At 38.9% G+C, this 25,091-nt stretch overlaps 1 protein-coding gene and 1 long non-coding RNA gene across 6 annotated transcripts in view; one reads left to right on the forward strand and one right to left on the reverse strand.

The window, feature by feature from the left end:
* Nucleotides 1-22,815, reverse strand: part of LOC308198226 (von Willebrand factor D and EGF domain-containing protein-like) — a 178,457-nt gene extending 155,642 nt beyond the window's left edge. For both annotated transcript variants that reach the window (XM_080600292.1, XM_080600291.1), the window contains exon 1: nt 21,498-22,815. In XM_080600292.1, the coding sequence (XP_080456418.1) occupies nt 21,498-21,594 (97 nt within the window). In that variant the 5' untranslated portion in view covers nt 21,595-22,815. The remainder of the gene's footprint in view (nt 1-21,497) is intronic.
* Nucleotides 8,075-25,091, forward strand: part of LOC308198229 — a 48,401-nt gene continuing 31,384 nt past the window's right edge. The window contains exons 1-4 of one of the 4 annotated variants that reach the window (XR_013953756.1): nt 8,093-8,377; nt 11,411-11,507; nt 19,376-19,617; nt 20,160-21,504. This is a non-coding gene — a long non-coding RNA (uncharacterized lncRNA). Of the gene's footprint in view, nt 8,378-11,410; nt 11,508-19,375; nt 19,618-20,159; nt 21,505-25,091 lie in introns of those variants that run through there. The other 3 variants (XR_013953753.1, XR_013953754.1, XR_013953755.1) reach the window with 3 other exon arrangements.

Consider the following 25,091-nt stretch of genomic DNA (forward strand, 5'->3'; position numbering starts at 1 on the left):
CAGACAAGCAAATATAAGTAGCAAGGGAAAGGATGCTGTTCCTTCATACAGTTGTCCTCTTGATGCTTGATAGCATCAAATAACCTCCAGCTTTGCCAATAGAAAGAGACTTAATTTATGAAGAATAAGATTGACTGAAACAGATGACAGCGTTTAAAAATGTTAGCTAATATTGATGTTTCAAAGAAAAAAAGACTCTGAGAAAGCTGCCCTGAGGAGTTGATTGATATGGCTGCCACGGGGCCTATGTCACACCGGATAAGTCACTCCAGCCATGTCAGAGGTGATCATTACTTCTGTGCTCCTCGTTTTCTGGGTCCCTGACTGACGACCCTGATATGCAGAAATATGAGGCACTTAAAGCTTAGCTGCTGCTGTGATCTTGATATTGGAGCTGGCTGCAGGCTTTCTGATGAACATTTTTTCTGTTGGAAAATGTTGACTTGCCGCAGCTGAGATTCTCACAGAAGTGTATTTTTCCATTGAAGTTGTGGTTGTGTGATTTTTAGGATGGAATTGCTGGAGGAAAATAAAAGGGGGAGGAAAGAAAAGGTAGGAAGCTCTTCACTTTGGAATGATCAAAGCACATGAGAGACTGTAAAATGAGAGGTTCAGTCTCCACTCTGAGTCAACCCCAGCAAAACTTCCCAAATTAATGCCGTTATCTCCCAGGCTGACGGCTATTAGGGGATGGGCAAGGGGAGAGGGACACTAGAGGAGCTTTCTCCCTTTACTTCTCTAAGTGCTGGTACTAAACATTTCAAAGGTTTTAGGTTTCATTCCAGTGTAAAAGAGTGAAAAGAAAAGTCTATATTTTCCATGAAAGGGGAGAGCAGTTTCCTGCCCAGCTCCCCTTTGGGATATTCAGTGTTCAGATGTCAGACATCTCTGTGGATGGAACAATTTTAGCCCCGTTTCCCTGTCCTTAAAATGATTAGCATGTTGGCCTGGAGATGGTAGCAAAACCAGGATACATCCCACCTCACGCCAGCCCTTTATTCACTAGACCAGCAGCACTCTCAGAGAAGCCAGTCAGTTCATATGGTGCAGTCTGTTCTTAATCATCCACGCTGGCTTTCCCTCATCTTCTGATTTTCCCCTGTGCTGAGGCAGGATTTAGCATTGCTGAGCCACCCACCGGAGGGGTTTGCCTATCCCCTCCCTTCTCGGCTGCAGGAGAATGCAATTTTGTGGATGAGGTGTCCCAATGCTTACCTCTCTTCATGGTTAGAAAAGATCTACCCTATATCTGTGTCAAGATCAGGCTGGTCTCTCTCTTCCTTTGCTGTCTACAGACATAGCAAATAACCCACTGCTACCTTCTCTCCTCCACATATTGGAAAACTAAATGCTGCCTTTTTTCAGTGCTGTCTTCCCTAAGATAAACAAGCCTATTTCTTTTAACTGTCTTTGTAGGTCACATTTGCAGGCCTCTTGTTAGCTTTGTTGCTCCTTTTCTGAACTGAACCCAATTTGTCCCGCTTTATTTGATGATCAGAATTAGACATAGCTCTCCAGCTGTGGCCTCTCAAGTCCAAGTGCACAGGTCTAATGAGTTGGTGTGCTTTATGTGCACTACCCTCAGTAACAAATTTTATTCTTGTTAATTTTTCCTAATAACTCTGCAAGTTGTGAGTCATTAGGAACCTGCATTGAAGGTAGTCTGCCCGGTTTTTAAATTCCACATCATCCTTTCTTCACTTTTTGATATTAAATACTGAATTTGTGCTTCTGTCTTTGTCCTTCTTTGGATCTCAGAGGTTCTCCATAAATTTTTGAAGACAATTTTTAATGATTCAGATAGATTTGGCTATTACTCAGGGTAGATTCATCAGTTACTGCCAACCTGGTTATACCCATTTTTAGCTGTTTTTCCTTCTTCTGGCTTATATTTCTATTACCTTCTCAAAATTAACTATACTAGATATCTGATCAAAATTAAATTTCTCTAAGAAAGCTGAAGCAACACAGACTTTGAATGCATTGGTATTTCCTATGTTATTTTATTTGTTCTCCTTCCCTGTTAATGGACCTCCACTACTTCCCTTTGCTTTGGTAACATTAATAGTATTTGCCCTTCACCCCACAACAGCTGTGAAGGTAAATTAATGACAGTGCATTAAGCACCCAGTTACTATAATAAAGAAGGAAAAAGCCTATCAGGAAATGAATGGCACTTCCAAGATGGGTTTTGCTATTTTGTGGCATACATGCATTAGAGCCACATGCTCACAAATAAGAAAGACATGAACTACTGACTCAGTAATTGAGCACCATCTATCCTGGGCACTGAAGGAAGCACAAGTCCTTGAGCAACTCAGTGCATGATCATTCTTCAGAGACTGAATTGTAATTTGCAAGCACAAGGAACAAATTAAGGTGGCACAAACTACCTTGGCGCTGGGTTTCCTGTTTTGTGAGTGTTTCCCATCACAACTCTGTGTGCCAATGGACAGGAGGTAAAATATTTGCTTCAGCACGAGTGCTGGACAGTGTCCTGTCAGCTTCTCCAAGGCACGGAGTGCTTCCTCGCCTTGAAAGAAGTTAGATCCCTGCTCCCTGAGACGGTAACCAGCAGCCTGTTACTGTTCTCTGTTTTTGTGGTTCCTTACCCACAGACAGAGAATCATGTGCTCTTAGTGACTACATAAATTTATAGGAATTTCCATCACCTCCTTCTGTAGTGTCTGGTGACTACATGATTGTACCAGGTGGTCTTGCTGTCTTCAGGAAACATTTGGAGATAGTAATCATGTATTGCACAGCTCTTTGTGAGTGTACACAATGATGTAAACTATCGGTGAAAATTATTTTGAAGTGAACCGAGGCCTCAAGCTGAAACAGCACCAAGAAAAGATGAAACAGTGCCATGAAGTTGGCTGCCAAAAGTCATGTCTACAAGCTCTCTGTTTTCCCAACTCATTTGCTTGAGATTACTGGGGACCCAATGCCAGCCTGACATGATGTGACCCACGACAACCTTTGCTCCAAACTGCAGAAGTTTCTAATGACTTTTTATGGATCATTTCTTCCTTGGAGAGCACTGCAGTGCTGACACCCTGGTTGCCCTATGGCTCGTATGACCAGTTGTTCCACGACTTGTATCTAGCATCGTCCTGCCCAGAGGGAACAATTTAGACTATGCTGGCTTTGTAACATCCAAGATTTCCTACAGTAATGAAACTCTTACCTGGTGGCTTCTAGCAAAATTAAGACTTTATTTTCTGCTGAAGAAGTGTGAATAATCTCCAGAGTGGGTCCAGAGCTGACCCTGCTTTTCTCCCAAATCTTCCTTTTTTTCTCCTGTTGTCCAATCTGGCTGCTGAGGATTTTACTCATGGGTTGTTGTCTGACCTCTCTGCCCAAGACTGCAAAATTAATTAAACATGTCTGTCTCCATGCGTGTTCACTAAGGAGATTGTCCGTTCCAGCACAAGTTAATACCCCATTTGCATCAATATTAACAGGAAATATCTAAATACAGGGCATGAAAATTTTGCACTCTGCCTGCTATACAAATCAGCTCATTGCACATCCTCTCCTTGTCCTATATGTGTAGCCTTTTGTCTCCTGTGTCCTTTCGACTTAATTTTAGTTTGCCCTCTACTTTCACCTCCATTACTGTGTTATACATGGGCAGTTGGCTATGTGACTTAATCATATCAGCCTCCTCCTGCTGTTTTACTTCAATCATCTCCAACCTTTCTCCACTGAGCTGACAAAGATACTTTCTCCTGAGCCATGGAAAACATGATCTAAAACAATAAGATAGTATTAACATTCTGCATGCATGATTTCAATAACATCCCATGTAACCAGTCATGTAGCTTTTTTTTTTTCTTTTTTAATGAAATTGCCCTTGTTATCAGTCTGTTTTCATTCAGTTCTCACAAAAGGATTGCTCACAGCGTGAGTCATGCCAGACATTTCAGTATCTCTGTCAGGAAGTCAGTAAAGATAATAAAAAGGGGTATATCCAGACAAATCTTTGGAAATATAACATTTAAGATCAGTGAGGCTTCTGACGGTTTTCAGTCATTTTGCAGAATCTAAAGAACAAACAAAAAACTCCAACAACAGAAGCAACAAAAACCAACCTCTCTTGTTTATTTATATTTTTGTATTGCTCCCCACAGTGTTTGCCTGCATCCATCATATAAATCTTAGTTTTCCCAACTTTATTTTTCATTTTAAGGTCTTCTGCTCTCAGAACTTTCCTCCTGGTAAGAACCGCAGATTTAACAGCAAGCAAAGCTAGTCTGGAGTCGAGTTGGCCTACAGAGGAGCACTCCCCTGCTGCCACCTCTGTCCCTGGGTACCAGGGTGAGTGCTGCTGCCTCTGAAAGTGGAGATGCTTCCTAGTTTCAGTCCCCTCCCCTCTCAATAAGAAAGGAAGCACTGTCCCATGCACGCAAGTATGCTTTGAGATCGTCTGTTTTTTTTTGTTGTTGTTGTTTTTTTGTCTCCGTGTTTCTCTCCTGAAAGGAATATTTTTTTTTGTAATATCAATTGGCAATATCTGCATAGTTATGAAGCTTTCCTGGCACTGCATCTGCTGATTGATGGCCGTGAAAATGCAGCATATTTCATTTTCTTTTTCTAGACGTGAAGCCAGCTGCTAATGGTTTTCACAGGGTGAAGCTGGCAGCTGCAGGATCAGGTCTCAAGGCTCTAAAATGTGCATTTTCGGGAGTGCCACCTGGGTTTTTGGCTGCTTCATTACTGGTCATTACTGCTCAAAAGAAATAATCTAAGCAAAATGGGTGCTGTGTCTGGCTGTAAATTCTGTGATCTGATATGGGAAACTGAAGTCATCAGTATCAGATGGACATGATCTCAGGGATCTTGAAATCTTTCTGTATGCAATTAAAACTTCCCTTGCCTGTTTCCAAAAACGTATTAAGTCCCACAGTTTAACAGTTGACACGTATTTAGTTTTATTCATCTGCTTCCTGAAGTCAAATACAGAAACTAATGCATAAATATTACCCTCTTTATGTTAATTGTGAGAGCTTGCTGAAGACTGAAATAAAGCATGAACATCAGTGCATCATTAGTGAGTGAGAGCAACACTGACTCTCTGCAGACAGCAAACAACAATATATAATTTTAATCTCTTCTTACAGGGCTTAGATAAAATAAGTATCTATGTACTTGTTCCTTCCGCTCATGAAAACGGCCATTTGATTCAAACATTTGTCTATCTTGCCCAACTGTCCTGTATCTCATGCACAACAAGGGATTGAATCCATCAGGGATATGGAATCGCCACATTACTTCTTCAAGGCCCATGCATCTCCTTTTAGAAAATCCTTCTGTAACTATGCAGAACGGAATAGGATTTGGTCCCACCAAGATGCGTAGACTGCGCATTCTTCTGGGAGGAGGAGGCAGGAAAAACAGACGGGCTTTGGCAGTGCTGCATGTTATTCACCATCAGCTTTGTAAGCTGCTGTGAGGCAGGAACCAGCCTGGTCTGCGTTTGCATTTACAGTGTTAAGGTGTTTCACAAGGACTTAAATGGGAAGGAGCAAGGCAAAAATGTTTGTCTGTTTGGGAATTCCTGAAAGTAGCTAGAGAATTTCATAATCACACCGAAATCACGCAAGAGAAAATTTTGCAATGTTGGCCATTCTATCCTTGGAGGAAATTGACCTCAATACACAATTGAACAAATTTAAACAGGAGAAATAGTTTCTATAAGCAGAAATACCATAAAACAGAACCTTTCTTCAAGGTAGGAAAGTCCTGTTAGCTTAATTTCTAATCTATATGATCAGTAAAAAGCATTCATAATTGGAGACTGAAAAGCAGACCTACAGCATACCTTGCTTTCTCCTATGAGGCTCTGCAGGTCAAATTCTCTCTCACCAATGTGTGCCACAGAGGTTTTAAATAAGGAACTGGTGAAGAATTGTTGAGCAGTGAAAGCCATTTTCTCAAAAGACTGATATTTACTGGATTCTTCCTTTTTACCTTTCTAGCTCAGTTACAGAATTTTCTTTTTTTTTTGCTGCACATTCATTTGCCTCCTTTCTTTAACAAATACTATTGAGCTGAGTATGCACAGATCTTATATACCATTATCTAGAATTATCACCAAAGACCCTTTCAACTCCTGTTCACATACAAATGAGACTTGCATACTTTCAAGGCAGAGCAGTACATTAGCAATCAGGAGAATTAACAATAGAAAGGGGTCAATAAGAGAAGGAGAAAGACCAGGATGTACTGTCTGATTGCAAGAAAACTGTTTCCACTCTGGTGTGAAAAGGTATTCTGAGTGCTGAGAATACAGTAGAGCAACAGTTAAATTAATGCCACAGTATAGACCTCGTTTGGATCCCTGCGTACTGTTCAGATTTGCGCAAGCAGAGGGAATGGCTATTAGGGTAATCAGGGGAATGAAGAGCTTGCTTTGTAAGTAGAGATTAAAATTAATTTGCTGAGAGTAGCAAAAGGGACACTGAGGAGGCATTTTATGTCGCTGTTATCGGGGGGGAAGGGAACTCTGCAGGCTAAAGGATAGTGTTGTGAGAACATCCACTATAGGAGCAACATCTCTGAACACATTTCGGGTGGCAAATAGGGAATTTCTACCTACGGAAACATACAGATCTAGATGGCTTGAACAAAAATCCTAGTTCTGAAACAGTTTTCATGGTGGCCTCTAGTAGTTGAAAACAGTTTTCATGGTGGTCTTAGACTCAGCAAGAGCAATCGCATGGTTCACAGAGAAGGGGCCTTTATAATGTAACTAAAGGACACCCCCAGGGTGGCATTTGCCACATCCTTTTTCCAGTATACCATTTTGGTGGTACCAAAACACATCCTCTTCCCATGGGCCTGAAGGAAACCAAGATACATCCAACCACATTGGATTGACACCACCAGCAGACTATACCCTTTCTCTTTCTTTCTATTTTGGGTATAATACCTAAAAACCTCCTAGAGAAAAAAATAAAATTAAAAAAAAAAATGAGTGTGATATAAAGAATGGCCCCCACAGGTTAATGTTTGACAAAAGGAAAATATCTGCATATTAGTGCTGCTATCGAAGCAGAGATGTTGAAAGGTTCTGGTTCAGAGGATTAAAGAGATCTGGAAGTTTTGAAATGCTAGCCTTGCCCTCACACACCACAGATTTGATTTAATGCCTACAAGCCAAATTAATGTTTACAGTATTTCATTTTTTGATGAAAAAAAAAAAAGCTATTATCTATTTTGTTATTTTATCATCAATCATTGAATTATTGTTGGGATTTCTTTTTATCCATTCAACATCTTAACATAAATATCCTGGAATATAAAAATGTCTGATTTGTAGACTCTCACTATGAATAAATTAAGCTGGATTTATGAGACTTACGGTCTGTTCTTTTTCTGTTCTTTGGAGGGCTTCGTGAATGTGCAATGAGAGCTCTTATTTCTTATTATGGAATTTTATTGCCACCGTGTAACTGAGTTAATATAAAAAGTATAAATAGGGATATGCGTTTTCCGGTGAGATGTTTTAATATGGAAAAGAGCATCTGAAGTTCAAAAAATATGAACTGAAGTACTGGCTGTATATCTTACTGTGTAAATGGAAGGAGAAAGAATTTCAAGAGCTAAAGAAAGAATGGAGTGTGTGGGAATTGTCCCCTAGGAAGGGGACAAAAAAAATTCTGAAGGCAGGAATTAGTATCTGGTTTGATTCTTTCCCTCTGTCAACATGTCTTTTTTAAGAAATCTTGTTGTACTCTGCAACTGCATTTTAACAAACATCCTAAACTGCTGCAATTTCTTCATGTTACCTGCTGGTCTCCTGCACAAACTTTCATAAAGTGAAAGAAAACATACAGAAAGCAAGAGAAGCTGGAAAGGCTTAACAGACAGGATATTCTGCCTTCTAACAGCTCCTCTTTTCTGGTCTGTAAGAATTTGGGTGATGTTAGTCCACATAGACTTTGACCTAGGCAATAATGCTAACTCTCTTTTAAATGAAGAGAGAGAGAGAAAGACGGAATGCTGAGTGAAGAATTCTTCAAAAGTATTTTAACAACATTAAGACCATAAAGATGCAGACAATGTCCAAGCACACAAATGAAGCAAAGGCAGAAGGCTGTTACCAGCAGATGACGACAGACCCAGCACAGCTGTGCCTAAAGAGATAGCAGCTGGAAAGGACTGAGGAAGCCACCAAAACGGAGAACAGCTGGTGGAAAACCAAAAAAAAAAAAAAAAGGAGAGATGTTTTAAAGCAGGTCTACACAAGCTAGCTTAACTGAGTGAAGCAGATGTAGGGTATGGAGAGGAGAGAGTGCCTTGCAGACTGCAGGGATCCCTTTCTGGGCTGACCCTGGGTGAGGAGCAGCGGTGGGAGAAGGAGGGAAAGGTGGGTACCTTCTCAGCAGCTCTGCAGCCTTTGGACTGTAACAGTGAAAAGCCATCTGGAGGAGGTTGGACACAATAAACTTCTTGGGTTTTCCTCTGAAACAGAAAGGACTGCTGGAAAATGGCAGGAGGCTGCAGTGACCAAAGGACAACTTGCACTCAGTCCTCCCCACTGACTCCCCTCCACTCCTGACAACAGGATTTACTGTAGGAACAGGATAGGGACAAGCTCACAGGCGACTGACTTTAAAGACCAATATTTTGGAGTTGGGGTTCTTTGCTCTCTGCAAGGAGCTATAGCTGATTACATCTGTTATTGTCTTTTTTAGAGTTGACAGAAGATGTCAGATCCAATTTCTTCTGGCCCTAAATCTAAGACCATAATAGGTATTCTGAACTCAATGGGCAATTTATTTAAGAGGTTAAGCTTCTTTTGTTGTCTACAACAAAACTATAATTTCCCATTGTTCATCACTATTGTAAGCATTTTCGTTGCTTTGTGATGTCAGATGGAGAGCCAGTGGGTTATTGCTATATTATGTTTCACTATGAAATCCAGTCAGATTAATGACTTTGGGGCCACTCGAGATTTACATAATTTATATCGATGACTTGCTACTTAAAGTGTTTTACCAAATCAGGAAATAAATTTTAGGTTTTGTAAAAATATCATAATTAAAAATTGACTTGTACTAACTGGTGGCTTCAGGAATGTGCATGAAGTTCAAGTATGATGGATTGTTTTGCTCAGTGAAAATTATAAAAAAAAGCAGGAGAGACTTATGATGATAAAAAAGCTTTTTTTTTTTTTTTTGTGGTTACATTATCAATCTTTATATTGAGCCAAATGCTGCTTGCATTTCTTCTGTACATATTTTATTGACTTCTCTCTGACCAGTTGTGGAAAGAGAGCAATATTTTTATTATACTGAAGAAATATTATCACATTTAAAATCAAAACATGTGTTCTTCAACCAAGTATAAAACTTCAGAAGCCAGTAATCAAACCCTTGTTTTAGTTATTTCTTTAGCATGACTTAATCACTCTAGAATTTAGCAAACTGTGATAAATCTTTCTGTTATAAAAACAGAAGGGAAGTTTTCTTGCCTCTCCTAACTTTAGCAGTCAAAATATTCAGATGGTGAATGTTATTTTTCTGTGGTTTGATTTGGAAAAAGCAAGGAAGAAATAAGCAAAGGGAAGCTGTGATGTAAGACTGGCCTTGATTTCAGGTGGTTTTTTTTGTGTGTGTGTTTTGTTGTTGTTGTTTGCTTGTTTGTTTTTTGTTTTTAATGAAAATGGGATTCAGGGCATCTCTTAAGGTATAAAAAGAAGCCAAAGTGCTCTCTGTATGATTGCCATATTCCTGGTGAAAATCAGCAGAGATGGATAGGACTATTGGCCTTGAATTTAACATGGAACTGCGGAGTTCATAATATGAGATCCCTAAGTAAGAAATAAGGCACACTCTTTCATTTTGTTTGGTATTAAACCAACATTCAGTTACTTAAGCAGAATACTGAGACATGTAAAGGGACTGCAAGAAGTGTGAAGCTCTTCCTTGTTGCTACATTTAGAGATGAAGCAAGAAATGCTTTCCTGCACCTTCCCCCCTGGAAAAAGGGTGCAGAGGGGGACAAAATGGCCAAGCTCCCATGCTGCCCAGGAAAATACTGAGCAGGTGCTGGAAGTAGCAGATGGTGGGATGAGGCAGAAAAAGAATGTCCTGGGATGGTGATGGATGGCATGACAACACTGAAACATTTTACAAAAGCTCATCTTATATATTAAAGCAAGAGGAATGAATCTGGTGGACAAATGTCTCTTATTTTTATGAGAGAGACTGTACAATTGCAGGAGCAGGGCAATGTTAGCTGGAGGCTTGTTCTTTTTAATCCAAGCCTTTCCTATAATGCAGCAGCTCACGCACAGCAAGGGGCACTCTCTCATGATGAAATTACATGTTCAACAAGCTACGCCTCGCAGTCATGTAATATAATGGTTGTGCAACAGGGAGAGAGACATCTTTCTGATGCACCTTCGTGAAATGGATTTGAAATAAGTTTTGATCTGTATGCCAGATATCTGTGATAATAAAAATGAAATTCCCCTTAATGTCTATTTTTTTCCTGGTGTTGCAGTCCAACCCTCATTTGCTTCACTGTCTTACCTCACTGAAAACCCTAAAAGAAGCCAAAACAGGGTGGAAGTTTCTGTGAATAACAAAACTGTGAGCTTAATACAAATAGAAACACATGGGAAGATGTATGTAAAGCTCCTAGATGATGGCCACACAGTCTAAGTGGTGTGTTAAACCCAACAGACATCTTACACATCAATTGTCCTACGAATGTTGTTCTAATGACAGGTGCTGTTACTGCCAGCTCACACACTGCTTTGAAGCTTCACTTGGGTTTCAAAGGGACAATAGCATGCTGATAACTTTTCTGGGCTTTTTTTTCCCATTTCCATGAATTATGGCAAAATCACATTGATAAAATCTTCCAGATGTCTTATCTGAGTTTCAGAAATAAATAAATTGTTGGGTTCACTTTTGAACTCACAACATAGATCACTAGGTCACCAGAAAGAAGAAAAACTTTGTATTTAATCTGGAATGCTTAGAAGTTCAGCCAGTGCTTTTCAGCTAATCTTTTATAAGAGATAATTTAGCTTTCCAAAACCTAGACAAATTATTTTTCTACAGACAGCAGGCATTTCCTACTAATGAAAAAGGTATTATAGCATGCCCATGTTAAAAAGAGAAAGAAAGTTTGTGTGCAATTTCCCTCTCACATAATTGCATGGTGATGCTGAAAAGACATTGTGAGGTGAAATTTTACTCCAAGCTGAAATAAGATGCTTGCTCTTCTGGTTTAGTAACCTGTGTTAGAAGGCTTGCTAATGTGGCACTATGAATTTTAATTTTTCAGCTGGGCTTACACAAAGCAGTGATGATTTTGGGGGTTAAAAATCCACTGCAATATCTTAATGTTTCTAATTAATGAATAATGTACTACATTTTTTTTTCAGGATTTGTTCGAGCTCTGTGCTTGCACATCTTAGAAAATATATTGTGTGAGGTGGCCGGAGATTTTTCCAAGGGTGTTTAAAGGGACAGCCTGATCAGGTAGGAAAAAATAATATTTTGCTGCACTTTGGGGGAAGTGAATAAAGACAGCACAGGCGGAATTCAGGAACATTCCAGGAAGAGTTTCACTCGGCATTATTTTCTTGCTCTCTGTCCTCTTCTATTCCTTCTTAGAACTGTGCAAAGGCAAAGCTTCCTTGTGAGTATTCAGCCCATGGTCAGCTTGACTTCAGTGAAAACTGAGTACAACCCAAGCAACACCTCATTTAACAAAACACATGTACTTGTGCATTTTTCCAGTATTTTTATGCCCATCACAGGAGACGGTGTCGCCTTGGAAGTAGTGAGAGCAGAGACCTGCTTATGTCCTGCAAAAATGCCAGGTTAGCTCTCCTGCCAGTGAACAGCAATACATATTGTTCCATGCTTTGTCTTGTCCCCTTCAGTCTAAGTAAAACCAACATTGTTCTCTCCCCGTGCCACCCCCCTCTGAATGTATATATTTTAGAGCTAATGAAAAAGCTCAGGAAATATAACTGTCCCTCATATTGATTTTGCTTTTATATAGTGCCTTTTCCCCAAATGGATGCCAGAATGCACTCTTAAAATCAAACTATATAAAACAATAATTTCTGCCAGAATGGAAAAGCATGGCAGCAGCTAAAGGAGCACTTTAGCTCTAGACAACACTTTAGGAAATTAAGGTGGTTTTAAGGAGCAGGCCCAAGGCCTTGAAGAGGTTAAATGCAACAGTTCATGCAACAAAAAGCACAACAGCCCCCAGCCCTTTATACACAGAATTTATTCAAATACCTCCCCATTTAGCTGCCTGCTGTACGCTGGTGGGTACTTGCTGCCCCCAGCTCCAGGCTTTAATTGAACTTTCCTAAATTAAGGACTCTTTTGCCTTCAGTGAAATCAGGATTTTTGTAAAGAATAAATTAAGTTCTGTTTATCTTAATGCAAAATACAGTTTCCCTATGCCCTCTCTTAAGCACAAAACAATAGATGTTACAGGGCGCTCCATGGCTTTCGTTTTCGAGAAGACGACCTTTGATTAAAAAAAAAGGTTGAAAACCAGTGTGTTAGAACATTGCTTCATAAGCACAAATGGGTATAAAACTTTTCTTTGTGCATTGCAGGGAACTCGTAAACATATGTCACTGAAATATGACAATGTTGAAATTTAATGTCCCTTCTATTTAGTTTGTTCATTCTTCTAAAAAATGTAAGCATGGGTTTGAGCTGGTCAAGAACTTAAAGTGCTGGTTATTTAAAATGCTGTTAGTGAAACTGTTCATAGAAATGTGCACAATTTGAGAAGATCTGTACTTTTTTTTTTTAAATAACAATTATACATAAGAGTATAGTTGTTAGAGAATGAATGAACTTTTGGTCCATTAGAGCTACTTGCACCTTTACGGTAGACAAAGACATAGGTGACTGGCATCAAAGCCCTCATCCTAAGATGTATTTAATTACTAATAGAAAGTGAAACAGCTTAAGTAAGAGACCTAAAGATATTCTCCCCTGGCATAATCGATAGACCAGTTCTGAGGGCACTTGTCTGTGACAGAAGAGATTGATTCAACTTCTGTATACTAAAACACAACATCTTTTCTGTTGGAAGTGATTAACAAAACATAAGGCTATCAGTTAACACTTTGGGTTTCTCCCAGTTTTGTCTCAGTGGGAAAGTAAATTTTTAAATTGTTTTCAATTGTTAAAGCAATCAGAGAGAAAAAGAAAAAAAAAATCCAACATGTTCCTGAGTGGATGAACAGAAGTTATTCAGCCTGAAGAAGTTTATCTTTGGAAGTCCTACAGTCTGTACACCGCTATGCAGATCACAGTGCAGAATTGGGCTGTACCAGCTGTGAGCCTGGGGTGAAATTCAGAAGCAGAAATCCAGTTTGTGAGGGCTATTTATTGTGACCTTTATCATTCCTTTCAGCATTTCTACAGCACACTGATTTTAGCAATAATCACATGAAGCATTGGTAACAGCGGTGCACACAGTTTTCAGTGATTATGTACACAGGTAGCCATCTATGCTACCTTTTTGCAGGATTGCCACATGTTTTAATTTTATGTTCAGTTTAGCCACACGGAAGACAACATAAGTATTAGCATATGTTAAGGTTGTTAAAGGCAAGGCTTATCCTTGCGTGCTGGCCAGTTTTAAAACTGGGAACCTCACAAAGGGTTCTTCAGAAACCCTGTGCATCATTACCGAGGAAAGATTTCTCAGCAAACATGTTTAAAAGAAGCCAGAATAAAGTTGCCCGCTTCAAGGGTCTTAAATAATATAAAATAAAAATACACCAACAGCATAAAAACCAGACTTGGGAAGACAGCTTGTTTTCCAGCTAATCTTTGTATATACAAGTACTGTTTAGTGCCCCTGCCATCAACCTTTCTGAGTGGTAAAGGAGCTCCTAACAGAACAGGTTTAGGACCTCATGAGTGTTTTTGTGCTTCTGTGCCAGATCCTTGGAGCTGAGGGGATTGGACAGGGACAAGGCACCAGGTCCTCTCATCCCAACAGCTCTTAATGAGGGTACTCGGTATTCTCAGGAGGCAACCTGCAAGTTCAGCCCTAAGACAGAAGATTAAGTTGTTTTGAAACAGCAGATGAACAATATTGTCAGCAGTGTGTTAATGAGAGGAAGCATCTACACACCCATGCAAGGAGTGCAGGTAATAGGAAACACAACAAGAAATGTTTGTGAGGAAGAGACATTATGAAACAGCAGGAATAACTGTGGGTGACTTTCCTGACTAGAATATCAGTTATTGGGAAAAAAACATGAAAAATTAAGAGGAAAGAAAGGAAAGGAGGTGAGTAGTAGATTGATGATTTATGTTAAAGCTATTTGTATTGCAAGGCAGAGATCATGGCAAGAGGAGAAAATAGTTGTAAAATTCCTCTGGGAGATGTATAGCTCGTGCTGGGATTACAGTCTGCAGCCCAGACCCAGCTACCCCGAAGAACACCTGTATCTTCAGGCTTTACGCCCTCACACAAGCACATATGAAGGACAGGGATTAAACTGAAATTCAGCTCTCTACATCCTAGCCTGACTGTTTCCACGTGGCCATAGTCTTTGATGCCTTCTCTGGAGCCATATCGTAAGGCTATAACAGACCTTTACCCCTGCAAGATGTGCTGTGGCAGGTCCTACCACTGGAGGATGAACAAGATGCACCTTGGCTTCAGACTGGGAGCACTATGAGCTGCTCCAGCTCTCCCAGAACGATTATTCACAGTGCTTTGTTAGGGATTTTCACTACAGGATGAATTGAAATAACTAGTCCAGGAAAAGAACTGAAAATTATGTGAATTTGGAGGGTTTCTATGCTAAAAAATTGTGAGTGAGACTTTTAAAGGATATGGTAGGAAAAAAAAGAGCCTAAGTGCTTCAGGAATGTAATGGGGTGTAGGTGATTGAGTCCCACAGGCACTTAAAAGACTTTCCACTGGACAAAAACACAATTTTTGTGGTGGCTGTGTACTACCTAAGGCAGAAGGATAGCTTTCTTTTACTTTTACTTTTTATACTGCTTTGTATACAATCAGAAAATGTATTTAGCACTCAAAATTGAGTCACCACTACATCAGGGTAGGAAATAGACTCATTTTCCTTTGTATTTCTTGCAAAATAGAAACAAGGAATTAATTAGATTTCACCTTGTTTGTATCTTTGTTGCCAGCTCTAATCTTAATATCTATTAAAAGAACAGACCAAATGGCTCTGGGAATTTATATATATATACATACATTTTCCCTCTCACCCATTAAGAAAAGAATAGAGATGATGATAAGGTAGCCTGAGTGAATCAAATTTTCTACGCTGTGTTATTGAGGGATATTGAGTCACAGTCAACTAATTTTATAACATAGTCATAGTTGATTATAAAGCAAATAATTGGCAGAAGAAGATAAAGAAGACTATTAAATATAATCTCTGAAAGATGTTTTCAAGTCTACCTGTTCCAATAGCTGGACCAAATATAACAAAAATAACATAGCTGACTAATGCAGTGAGGTCTAATAATGCTACTGCTAAAGAAAATTTCAATTACTAAATTACTAATAACAAAATGTTAGCTTAGCTAATATATGAACTAATGACCAAGTTTTATCTCAACTTTCTCTTCATATAGGTGTCTAGAAAACCAATGAGATAAAATCTCATGAAAAATTTGTGTGACAGTCAAATATCAGTAAAATACTATTTTAAATGAGATGAGAAAGAAATAGGAGCTGACATAATACAGGCTCTTTTCTGTAAAGAAATGGTCTAGTTCAGACCCCAAGCTTTTCTCCTCATTTGCCATTAAGTTCATTATTAGAACTATTACTTTGGGATTTCCCGTCTCTCATCGTTTTTTTGTCTTCTAGGTTTTAGTCATAGACTTCTTGCCTTTTGAGAGTACTGAACACAAGTGCAATTTGATCAGCTATTTAAAAAATAAAGTGGGACTGTGAGTTCAGGACATGAAAGGTCCTGAATCCTATATCTTATTAGCATAAGGAAGAGGGAAAGTTGGGGTATTCACCAGTTCATGGACAGTGCAAGAGCTACTGAGCTGACGAGGCATTAGAAAGACACTACATGAGGGACCATTTACTGTAACTGTCAACATACAAAGCTGTCAAGGGGTAGTTGAGTTGTAAAATGCTTCAGCTACCACACGAGATGCATTACAGTGTTGCAGTATGCAGATAAATTGCTATCCAGCTCGTGGAAGCTGCTTTGTGAACAAAATAGGGGAATAAGATAAACTTGCTCTCAATCGATGAATAATATAAAACCAGCAAAAGGAGCAGAGCAGACTACTACAATCCCTCAACTATATTAGGCAATCAATTTTTTGCCTTTCAATACGTAGAATATTCCCTTGCGGCTCTCCGTGGATGCCATGCAGTGTGAATACAGCAATCAAAGTAATAGACTTTGGAATAATCAAAATAATATGTGTCAGAAAGAAGCAAATGAGTACATACATTCATTAAGTAAATCTCCTAAGAGCTTAACACACAAAACTCTTTCCAGAAAAGCTGTACAAACAATTGCCTGCACTAACACATGGTTATACTCGTGTTTCAAAGTCAGATGAAAAATATTCCTTGAACTAATCCATTTTTATTTTTTTTGTTTAGGTTTCACCATAAATAACTTCTATTCAGTGTAAAACACATAGTGTAGCTGCCACAATGAAATTAATAAAGGTCATAACTGAAAGCAAACTGCACTGCTTTGTGAAAACTTAAAAAGCATTGAACAAGCAATGTTGTCAACTAAGCATTAAAGACCATCCATTTTTGTGGATATCCACTTTTGGGGCATGAACAACATCCAACATTAAACTTCCACCTGTGAAGTGACAAGATAGATACTCAGGAACAAAGTAGCCAAAAAGTCAGAATAAACACAAGAATGTCCAAGAAAACAAGCTTGCAGACAAAAATCGGACAAGTCTGACTGCCTTCAGAACACTTCCCAGCAAATTATTTGAAGGGGTTTGGTACAAACCAAGTAAATAGCCCCAAATAGTATCTCACACAATATTCTCAGGTTTTTGAAGCTGCAAGTTACAAAAAAAAGGGAGGAAAGCTATTGGAAAGCTTTCATTCAAGAGTGCTTTCTAAAGCTTGCTAATACAGTCACGAATGTTTTATTAGGCTACAGATGTGCTCTAGAAAGAACTAGGAAAATAAATAAATAAATCTGTCTCTAATGAAGTTAGTTAGTGCTGGAATTATTTTTGTCTTCAATTATTCTGTATGCTGAAATACATATAGCACTTTGGAAGTTATTGGGTCCTTTCCTGATTGAAATCAAAGGAGATTTGGGAGAAATTTCATGTTTTGGTCAGCTGAGAAATGTCAAGAACTTTGAATACAATCAGGAATACTTTGTGTCCCCTTGAGTTTGTGTGTGCAGCTGTTTGAGTTTACAGGGAAGATGAAGGAGGGTTCAGCATTTCTATTGTGCTCCTATTTCCTACATTGGCCTTTGTTTCAGTTATGAGCTGTGCTGCAGTTAACAGGGTTGGGCTGTGACTCTTGAGGCCTCGGTACACATCCCAGCTCTGTCAAAAGATTTTCTGCATGACCTTGAGCCACTTCACATCTCTATCCTATCTGTAAAACAAAATGATGATGCTTCCTCCCTGCAGCAATTTGTCTTGTCAATTTAGGAACAAACACTGATTTGTCTTGACTTCTTGCAGCTCCTATCGATTGCAAAGGAAGCTAGATGTATGCAATACCTCTTAGTATTTGGCATTTGGAGACAAAATAACTTTGAGGAACTGGACCATTAAACTAAACATTTTGCCCATGAATGTCCTACACTGTTATGAACAGTGTCTAATAAAATGATTCTTGATTTTAGTATAGAGTAGAGTAATAAATAGATGTTAAGTAGTTTAAAGAGCATACAGATTTGGCAGGTCAATGGGAATTGGCAAATCCTTGACAGGCAGCCCTCTCATACCAAACATGTTTTGTAAGCCTGTATAACTTTGTAAATAACTATTAATTTTCATCAGCAGATTGGAAGGCAAATGTGTGAGCTAAAAATGGTTTCTCTATCAAATTTCAATGTCCTAAAATCCAGTGGGGACATACTGATGTTGCACAGGAGAGTCACAAACACTTTCATTATCAGGTGGAAAAAGTTCCCTCACCCCCAGAGGGTAACAGCCACACTTTTTTGTCTTCCTCATAAAAGAACTATCCCTGCAGTAAGGATAGCACAATTGTTTTTCAGGTAAAAAGGAGAGGAATGTAAAAGTTATCAGCAAAAAGAAATAGCTGTACAACCCTCATTACTAACTCTGCTTTGACTGCATGTAATCAGATTTCACTCTCGAGTTGAACACAAACTGGATTAATTCCAGGCAATAAGGCCAATGGAGTAACCTGATGTTGACAAAAACTTAAATAAGAGAGAAATAAAATATTACCCTGTAAACAATTTTTGATTATTAAGACTAATACCAGAAGAGAAACATGCTATAAAGGTTGTTCCTTTCCCTTTGGCAGTTGTTACTGCTTATTTGTCATGGCCAGGGAGTCTTCGGTTTACTGCTGTAGGAAAGCATTCGGCAGGGTATTTTTTGTTTGCACAGTGCTGTAAATGTCCGTTGCACAGAGTGAAGACATGGAGCCAGAATAATCCCAGTGTAATTTCTAAAGTCGCTGGAATGTCCCTGACCAAGCCCACTCATGGTTGGAGAGCTTGATCCCTGCAAGCTGTTTCCAGGCCAAATGCCCCAGGGCTTCCCTGGGGGTATTTGCACCCCTCCCGTGCTTGGGTACCAGGGGATGACAGGAGCCTGGGGGCACCAGGGGAGTGCTGGGGGTCTGGATGGTGCTGGCAGGGTGTATTTAGGGTCTGACCAGGGGGTTGTCTTCTGCAGCAGGTGTATGAGGCAGGGAAAGCTCCTGAATAGTTTGAAATACTCCATCTGAAATACTCATGATGAAATATTTTCTCAGCTCAGCTAGGTTTTTGCTTAATTCCCATCTCAAGTAGTTTTTTACTTAAAGCACTGAAAGTTCATGGCACTCAGATTTTACACCAGAATCTCAAAAGTGAGATCATGGGTTGCTCATGGATAGTACAGAAAGCAGATTGCATACTCTGATTTTTGTTTCACTTTTCTAGGAAAAGCAAGACCATGGTTTGCAACATTATAAGACATACTGAATATTTTTTTTTTCACGTTAGACTATTCTCATTTATTTCCTAATCAGATCATTCAGCTCATTTTAGAATGCAATATATTTTCCCACTGGCTGTAGGCACCCAGCCTCGCTGCCCCCACCATCCTCTCTCTCCCCCTTTTCCTTCACTTCAGGATACACTCAAATCTTTTCTTATCTGTTTCAGATTTGAGGAAAATCCACAGGAGTGAAGTTGGAACCAATTAATTGTGTCTGATTTTAATATATATGTAACACCCAGCAGTGTAACTCCAATAGTTTTGTGAGCTTTGATGGAAGGTTTGTGCCTTTACGTGAAGCTCATATCCGAATTCAAAACTTTTCCAATTGCACACTACGAAAAGGCTCCTAAGGGGATGGGGAGCAATTCCATCTCGATGGTGGTTGCAAGCAGCTATCTATTTTAAGGTAAATACTTTTGTCTAAAATACCTCCATAAAAAAGCTATTGTCTTTCTCTTTTGATTGACTTATTTACAGAATTTTATCTCAGAAAAGTCTGACAAGCTGTGTTGTGTCAGCCCTCCCACATCTATGACTCACTGAGTTGCTTTTTTGCCTGATTCTTTACTTAATCTTCTACCACAGAGCAGCTATGGACGTTATTGCTAACCCTTTTATGTTCTTCAGTCACAAGAAAATATGTAAAACCCCAAATAATGTGAATACCTGTAGTCACTGAAGACTAACATAAGACTGCAGAAGATGATAAAATTCTTCCTTGGTCTTTAAAAGACTTTTTCATCTTTGTCTCCCTCTTAATGAGGCATCTGCAAAAAGCTGTTTTGGTCAGACGTTCCTTATTCATAGTTAAATTCTTATGGGATTAGTAGATTTGTTATACTCGGAGTACTAAAGTAAACAGCATATGGCTCTGTTAATATCCTTATAATGTCACAGCACAATCTGTCAGAATGTAAACTTTTTTGAGCGGTTTTCCTTTACTTTCAGTTAACAGTATGGAAAGAAAGGAGAAAAAAAAAAAAAAAGAAGAAGAAGCAAGTCTTAAGAATTCTTCTGCATCACCTAAGAGACAGGAAGCTATTTTCTAATTCTCGTTCTGTATTCCCCCCTTAATAAGTATGTTTAAGAATAATACCTTCAGTAACAAAAATACAGTGGAAAAGCAGTTACTTTGTTACTAGGAGTTAAAAGGTCATTTCCCCTTGATGAAAAGCTTGTTCTATCAGATAAGTAGCTGCTACACTCCATAACACTGGCAACCCTTCAAAAGGTTTCAGAAATTAAAGGCATTGTTTGAAGATAAAGGCAATAAGGTCATTTGCCTTGTGTTTAGTCCTGCAAACCTTTCTGGGTAACCCTCTGATATTCAAATGAAGAGTGCTTTAGTGTTATCTTCATATAGCTAATGAGTGCTGGCTGACAATCACCTCTAAAACTAGCTGAAACTCTACTGGAATTAAATGTTGTAAAATATTGCAACATATTTTCATTAAGAGGGAGTGCCTCCACAGAGTTTGCTGAGGCTATATCCCTAATCACTGACAGGACTACACTTTGGTTCTATGGCTTTTCTTGGTTTTTGTTTGTTTTTTGTTTGTTTGTTTGTTTGAACTCTGTTTTTACTAGTTGAATAGCATCTTACATGATTTTCAATATACCGCTGCAGTGGATTAATAAAGCTGCATAAAGAAACTATATATGTAAAATCTATGTCCTCTATGAACCCTATGCTGGAATGAAACAAGCCTTACAATTAATGTATACAGTAGCAGAAAAATTACTCATGAACTTTTTACTGCCAGAGACTATATAGCTGTGTATTATTATATGTGTAATTAACTAATCTATAATAGTGCTCTGATGTACAGTGTATATACTTCTTTCCTTAGAGGAATAGATCCTGATTTTAAAGCTTTTTCTTCTTTTATGATTCATTCCATTTATGGGAAAACATTATGATTCTTCTTTAAATCTCCTGAAATTTTCTAGTAAGAAGTAGGAATCTTCAGAGGTTTGCAATTTCTCTGTTTAAGATAATAATAATAATAATAACAACAACAACAATAACAATAAACCTCCTCTAAAGGACAATAAACATTGCTTGCTACAAGCATGCCTGGTTATCACTGTGACCTTCTTCATTACCTTAGAAGTTGTTTATTTTAACCTTACTTCCATTCTATTTTGGTGACACTTTCTAATAATAGCCCTCTATCTAAGCCACATTCAATAGTGAATGTAAACAAGATCATCTCAGTTTAAAATACACATGAACTCTGTCCCCCAGATGACTATCAAATAATTAAAAAGTAAAAAAATCCTTACCTAATGGAGCTGACTCACTGCTAATGGCCAACAAGGGAATCCAGCAGAGGTAGGCAACAAGTTGGAGATGCTGGTGGAAAGGTAAAGGCTGCTGCATATTGTCCAAGACAGCTTTTATCCATGCATCTGCAGCATCTGCAGTTGCTTAGAAGTTAACTTTTGATGTACTAAACTTTGCAGGAAAAGTCATCAGACTGCCTTCCTGTTTCAGATTTCTTCTTTTTTTTTTTTTTTTTCTTTCAGTCCACTCTCTTGGAGAGGGCTTAATGTGTCATTAATCCCAGAATTTCCAAGAGGGAAGCCCTCCAGCTATACACAAAGCACACACACACACACAGACACACACACAGAGCAGCTGAGAGCATGTGTCCCTGCAGCTGCTTTCAGTGCAGCTGCTCTGATTTACACACCCCGTAACACACCCGCGCACACACGCACACACGGAGGGTGAGAACAGCGTGTACAGCCAGTATGGGTGGTAGCAGGTGATCTTGGAGAAATCGGGGCTGTCAACCAAACGTGCTTGCTCGCCAACAAAGCAGACAACACTAACTTCAGATTATTGCAGTCATGTCTGACATCATGTTTATGTGAGAGGAGTGTAAAAATGTTAAAATATAAGTATACAAGTACTTTGCTTCCCACTTCAGGTTCCTGGTTGCATTTATGCAAACCTGTTGCAAAAGTGCTCTGTGCAGCACCAGCAGCAGTCCTGAAGGTTTGTGCCCTGGGTTGATGTATCATTGGCTGGTATTTTAGAAAACAGTCTTTTGCTACTAAAATAAAGTGTGGCAGCATTTGGTCTGTCAACCCGTCATGAGAAATGAGATGTGTGCTTCAGAAGGTTGGCACACCAGCAATAATAACAGAAATGGAATATAGAAGCAAATGGCACTGAAACAATTCAATCATTCATGTTTCTCAATCACATTTTTTCTCAAGTTTTGTCTCATTTGAAAGTGCCATGTTACTATAGCACGGCACTTTGAAGAATGTTTATTGTAAGGCAATGCATATTGTCAGCTTAATGCATGATATGAAGAATTTGCACTTGCATCACGTGCTCCAATATTCATGGTGTTTTATTTAGAATATGTTGTATCTCCACCCAATGCTCAGTGTTTTCCATACCTGCTAGCACTCTTTTTCTTTGACTTGTCAAGTTTGATTATTTTGTGTCTGCTTGTTTAAGTGAGGATATTGTAAATTACCTGATGATACAGTAATAAAGAAGTCTGTAACCATTCTGCTCACATCACTGTGAGTAACATTTCCTTTAAAAGCATAAATAGAACCATTAAACATATTTTACAGTACATCCAAGGAGTTTCAAATGTTGTTCATTTGGCTTAACTACGTCCCTTGAGAAATTTTGCCAGTGGATTCTTTGAGACAAATATAGGTTATCTAAGAAGAAGCTTCTAAAACTTTTTTGTCTTAATTTTGATTATGGATTTTGATGTGTAAAATTGCTGCTTAGAACAGTCCTATTGAATTAGCTGTTTCACAGGCCTAAGTTATAGCCCTATAAGTCCTTGTGAGTCTTTCCATTGATTTTACTGACTTTTAGATTGTATTTCTTCAAGCTCATTAAGACTCCATATCCAGTCATTCTGACTTTTTTTTTTTTTTCCCTAGGGATCCTTATCCATTTCCTTAGCACAAATATATGAAAAATTAAAAAAAAAATAAAATCCAGTTTATTTTAAACAGGACACAAGTTTCACCTTTACACATCTTTCTCAGTTAATGCTTGAATTCAGCTATGGCAGTCTCTATGGGTCTGACAAGACTAAATCTTCTTTCAGTCTAAGCTTTGGCCTAAAAATCATAGCTCTAAAGTTTAACTTCAGGGGCTCATGAAAATGACTGAAATTTGTTGTGGAATTGGTTTTATTCTTCTGAGGAAAATATTGGCAACCAAAAGCAATTTATAGCAAACTGAGAGAGCTTTCCACAAACAATCTAGCCTTTATTGGTCTTTTGGATACAAGAAGAAAAAGTAACCAGGCAAAAAAAGAATCAGTGGAAGATATTCAAGACGTCTTACAACAGGAGAAAAGGGATATTTAGGTAGGCTTGCTTATCCCTTTGCCTGTTGTCTTCTTAAATCAGTTTGAATCAGGGGGAGCCTTTGAAGGTGGCTACTGCTGGTAAAGATGAAATGAAATTTCCCATTGTCCCAGCCATCACATTTCCCTGGGCTGGATATGGCACCCTTCAGTTCAGGAAGACAAAAAACTGCAGGTCAGACAATGAAGTGTAAATATTCACCATCTCTCAGTATCCCAGCTCAGGACGGACCTTACCAAAGTTAGAAAAATAATGAACACCTCTCCCTCGCCAAATATTAATCCAGAAAACCATGGGAAACTAAAGCCATGGAGAACCTGCATAGAAATATTGCAGAATGCTTTCACAGTCTTGACACCATTAACCTCACTAAGAGGAGAAACTAAAACTCCCCAGAAAGTTGTGAACACTTGAAGCAATTAGCTTCACTGCCTATACAACAAGACAACACAACACTGAAGACCTTACACCAGTCCCTCTTGTATTACATTCATTTTGAATGGTAGGGATGAATACAGGGAGTTAAAACCAGCCAAAAGTCACAGCTGGGAGTTGGCAGCAGTATTTCAGGCTTGGCCAAAAATTGTTTGATGGATACGCATGTTAGGTGTTCAGATCTATTCACTTTACAAGAAAGAAACAGTGTTTGCCTGAAACATCCCACTCAGCGAGCTGGCATTGTGACGCTGGGAATTGGCTGGAGGAGCTGTGTTGATGGGGCAGGAGGGGACGAGGCAGCCCATGGGGATGTGGCAGAGGTGAGAGGAAGGCTGTGGGAAGAGTATTAAGAGCAGAAAGCTTTTTGAAACTTTCTACTTTGCTTCAGATGCAGAACCAAACTTCAGGATGGGAGTGAATGATAATATAATAATAAAAATGCAAATACTTCGGACACCTCCAGAGACGCGACTTTCTGACACTTTGTTCCAAATGTGAAATGCTCAGGCTCCTGAGTAAGTGTAGGAGGATGGTTACGGGTTGCATGTAGAAGTGCTGGGCAATAGTGATGTTTTGAGGGATAAATCCTATCACTCAAGTATCTGTTCAAGGTTATGTGGAAGTATCTGTCTACCTGGATGACCCAAGAAAGAGATGAGAGAGGAATACCTCATTTATCTTCCCCAAAATTGAGTGGGGCTAGTACTTCCCTTTTTTTCTCAAGCCAGCAGACAGATGTACAGTCCTTTTAAGCCCTGGCACTCATTAGAAACTGATGTAAAAATGACAGCCCAGTATTATTTCCTTCTGTTTTCTATGAGGAGTATCTTCACTATCAGGCTGTCCCTTGGGGTTGCTTTCTAGGCATAGAAGAGATTTATTATTCATGGCTGGCAAAGAGAGCATGACCCTGCAAGTACACACACTTCCTTAGGAAGACAGAGTCCTTCAGAGAAAAAAGACATATTCATTTAATAGTATAACATTTTCTGCAAGTCTGAATTTACTCATACCAAAATCCTCCTCTGTGCATTTCTGTTTGTTTGTTTTATCTGAGAGAAAATACCTGCCTAGTCCGCTGAA

The sequence above is a fragment of the Anser brachyrhynchus genome (assembly GCF_964034855.1).
Source record: "Anser brachyrhynchus genome assembly, chromosome: 7".
Lineage (NCBI taxonomy): Eukaryota > Metazoa > Chordata > Aves > Anseriformes > Anatidae > Anser > Anser brachyrhynchus.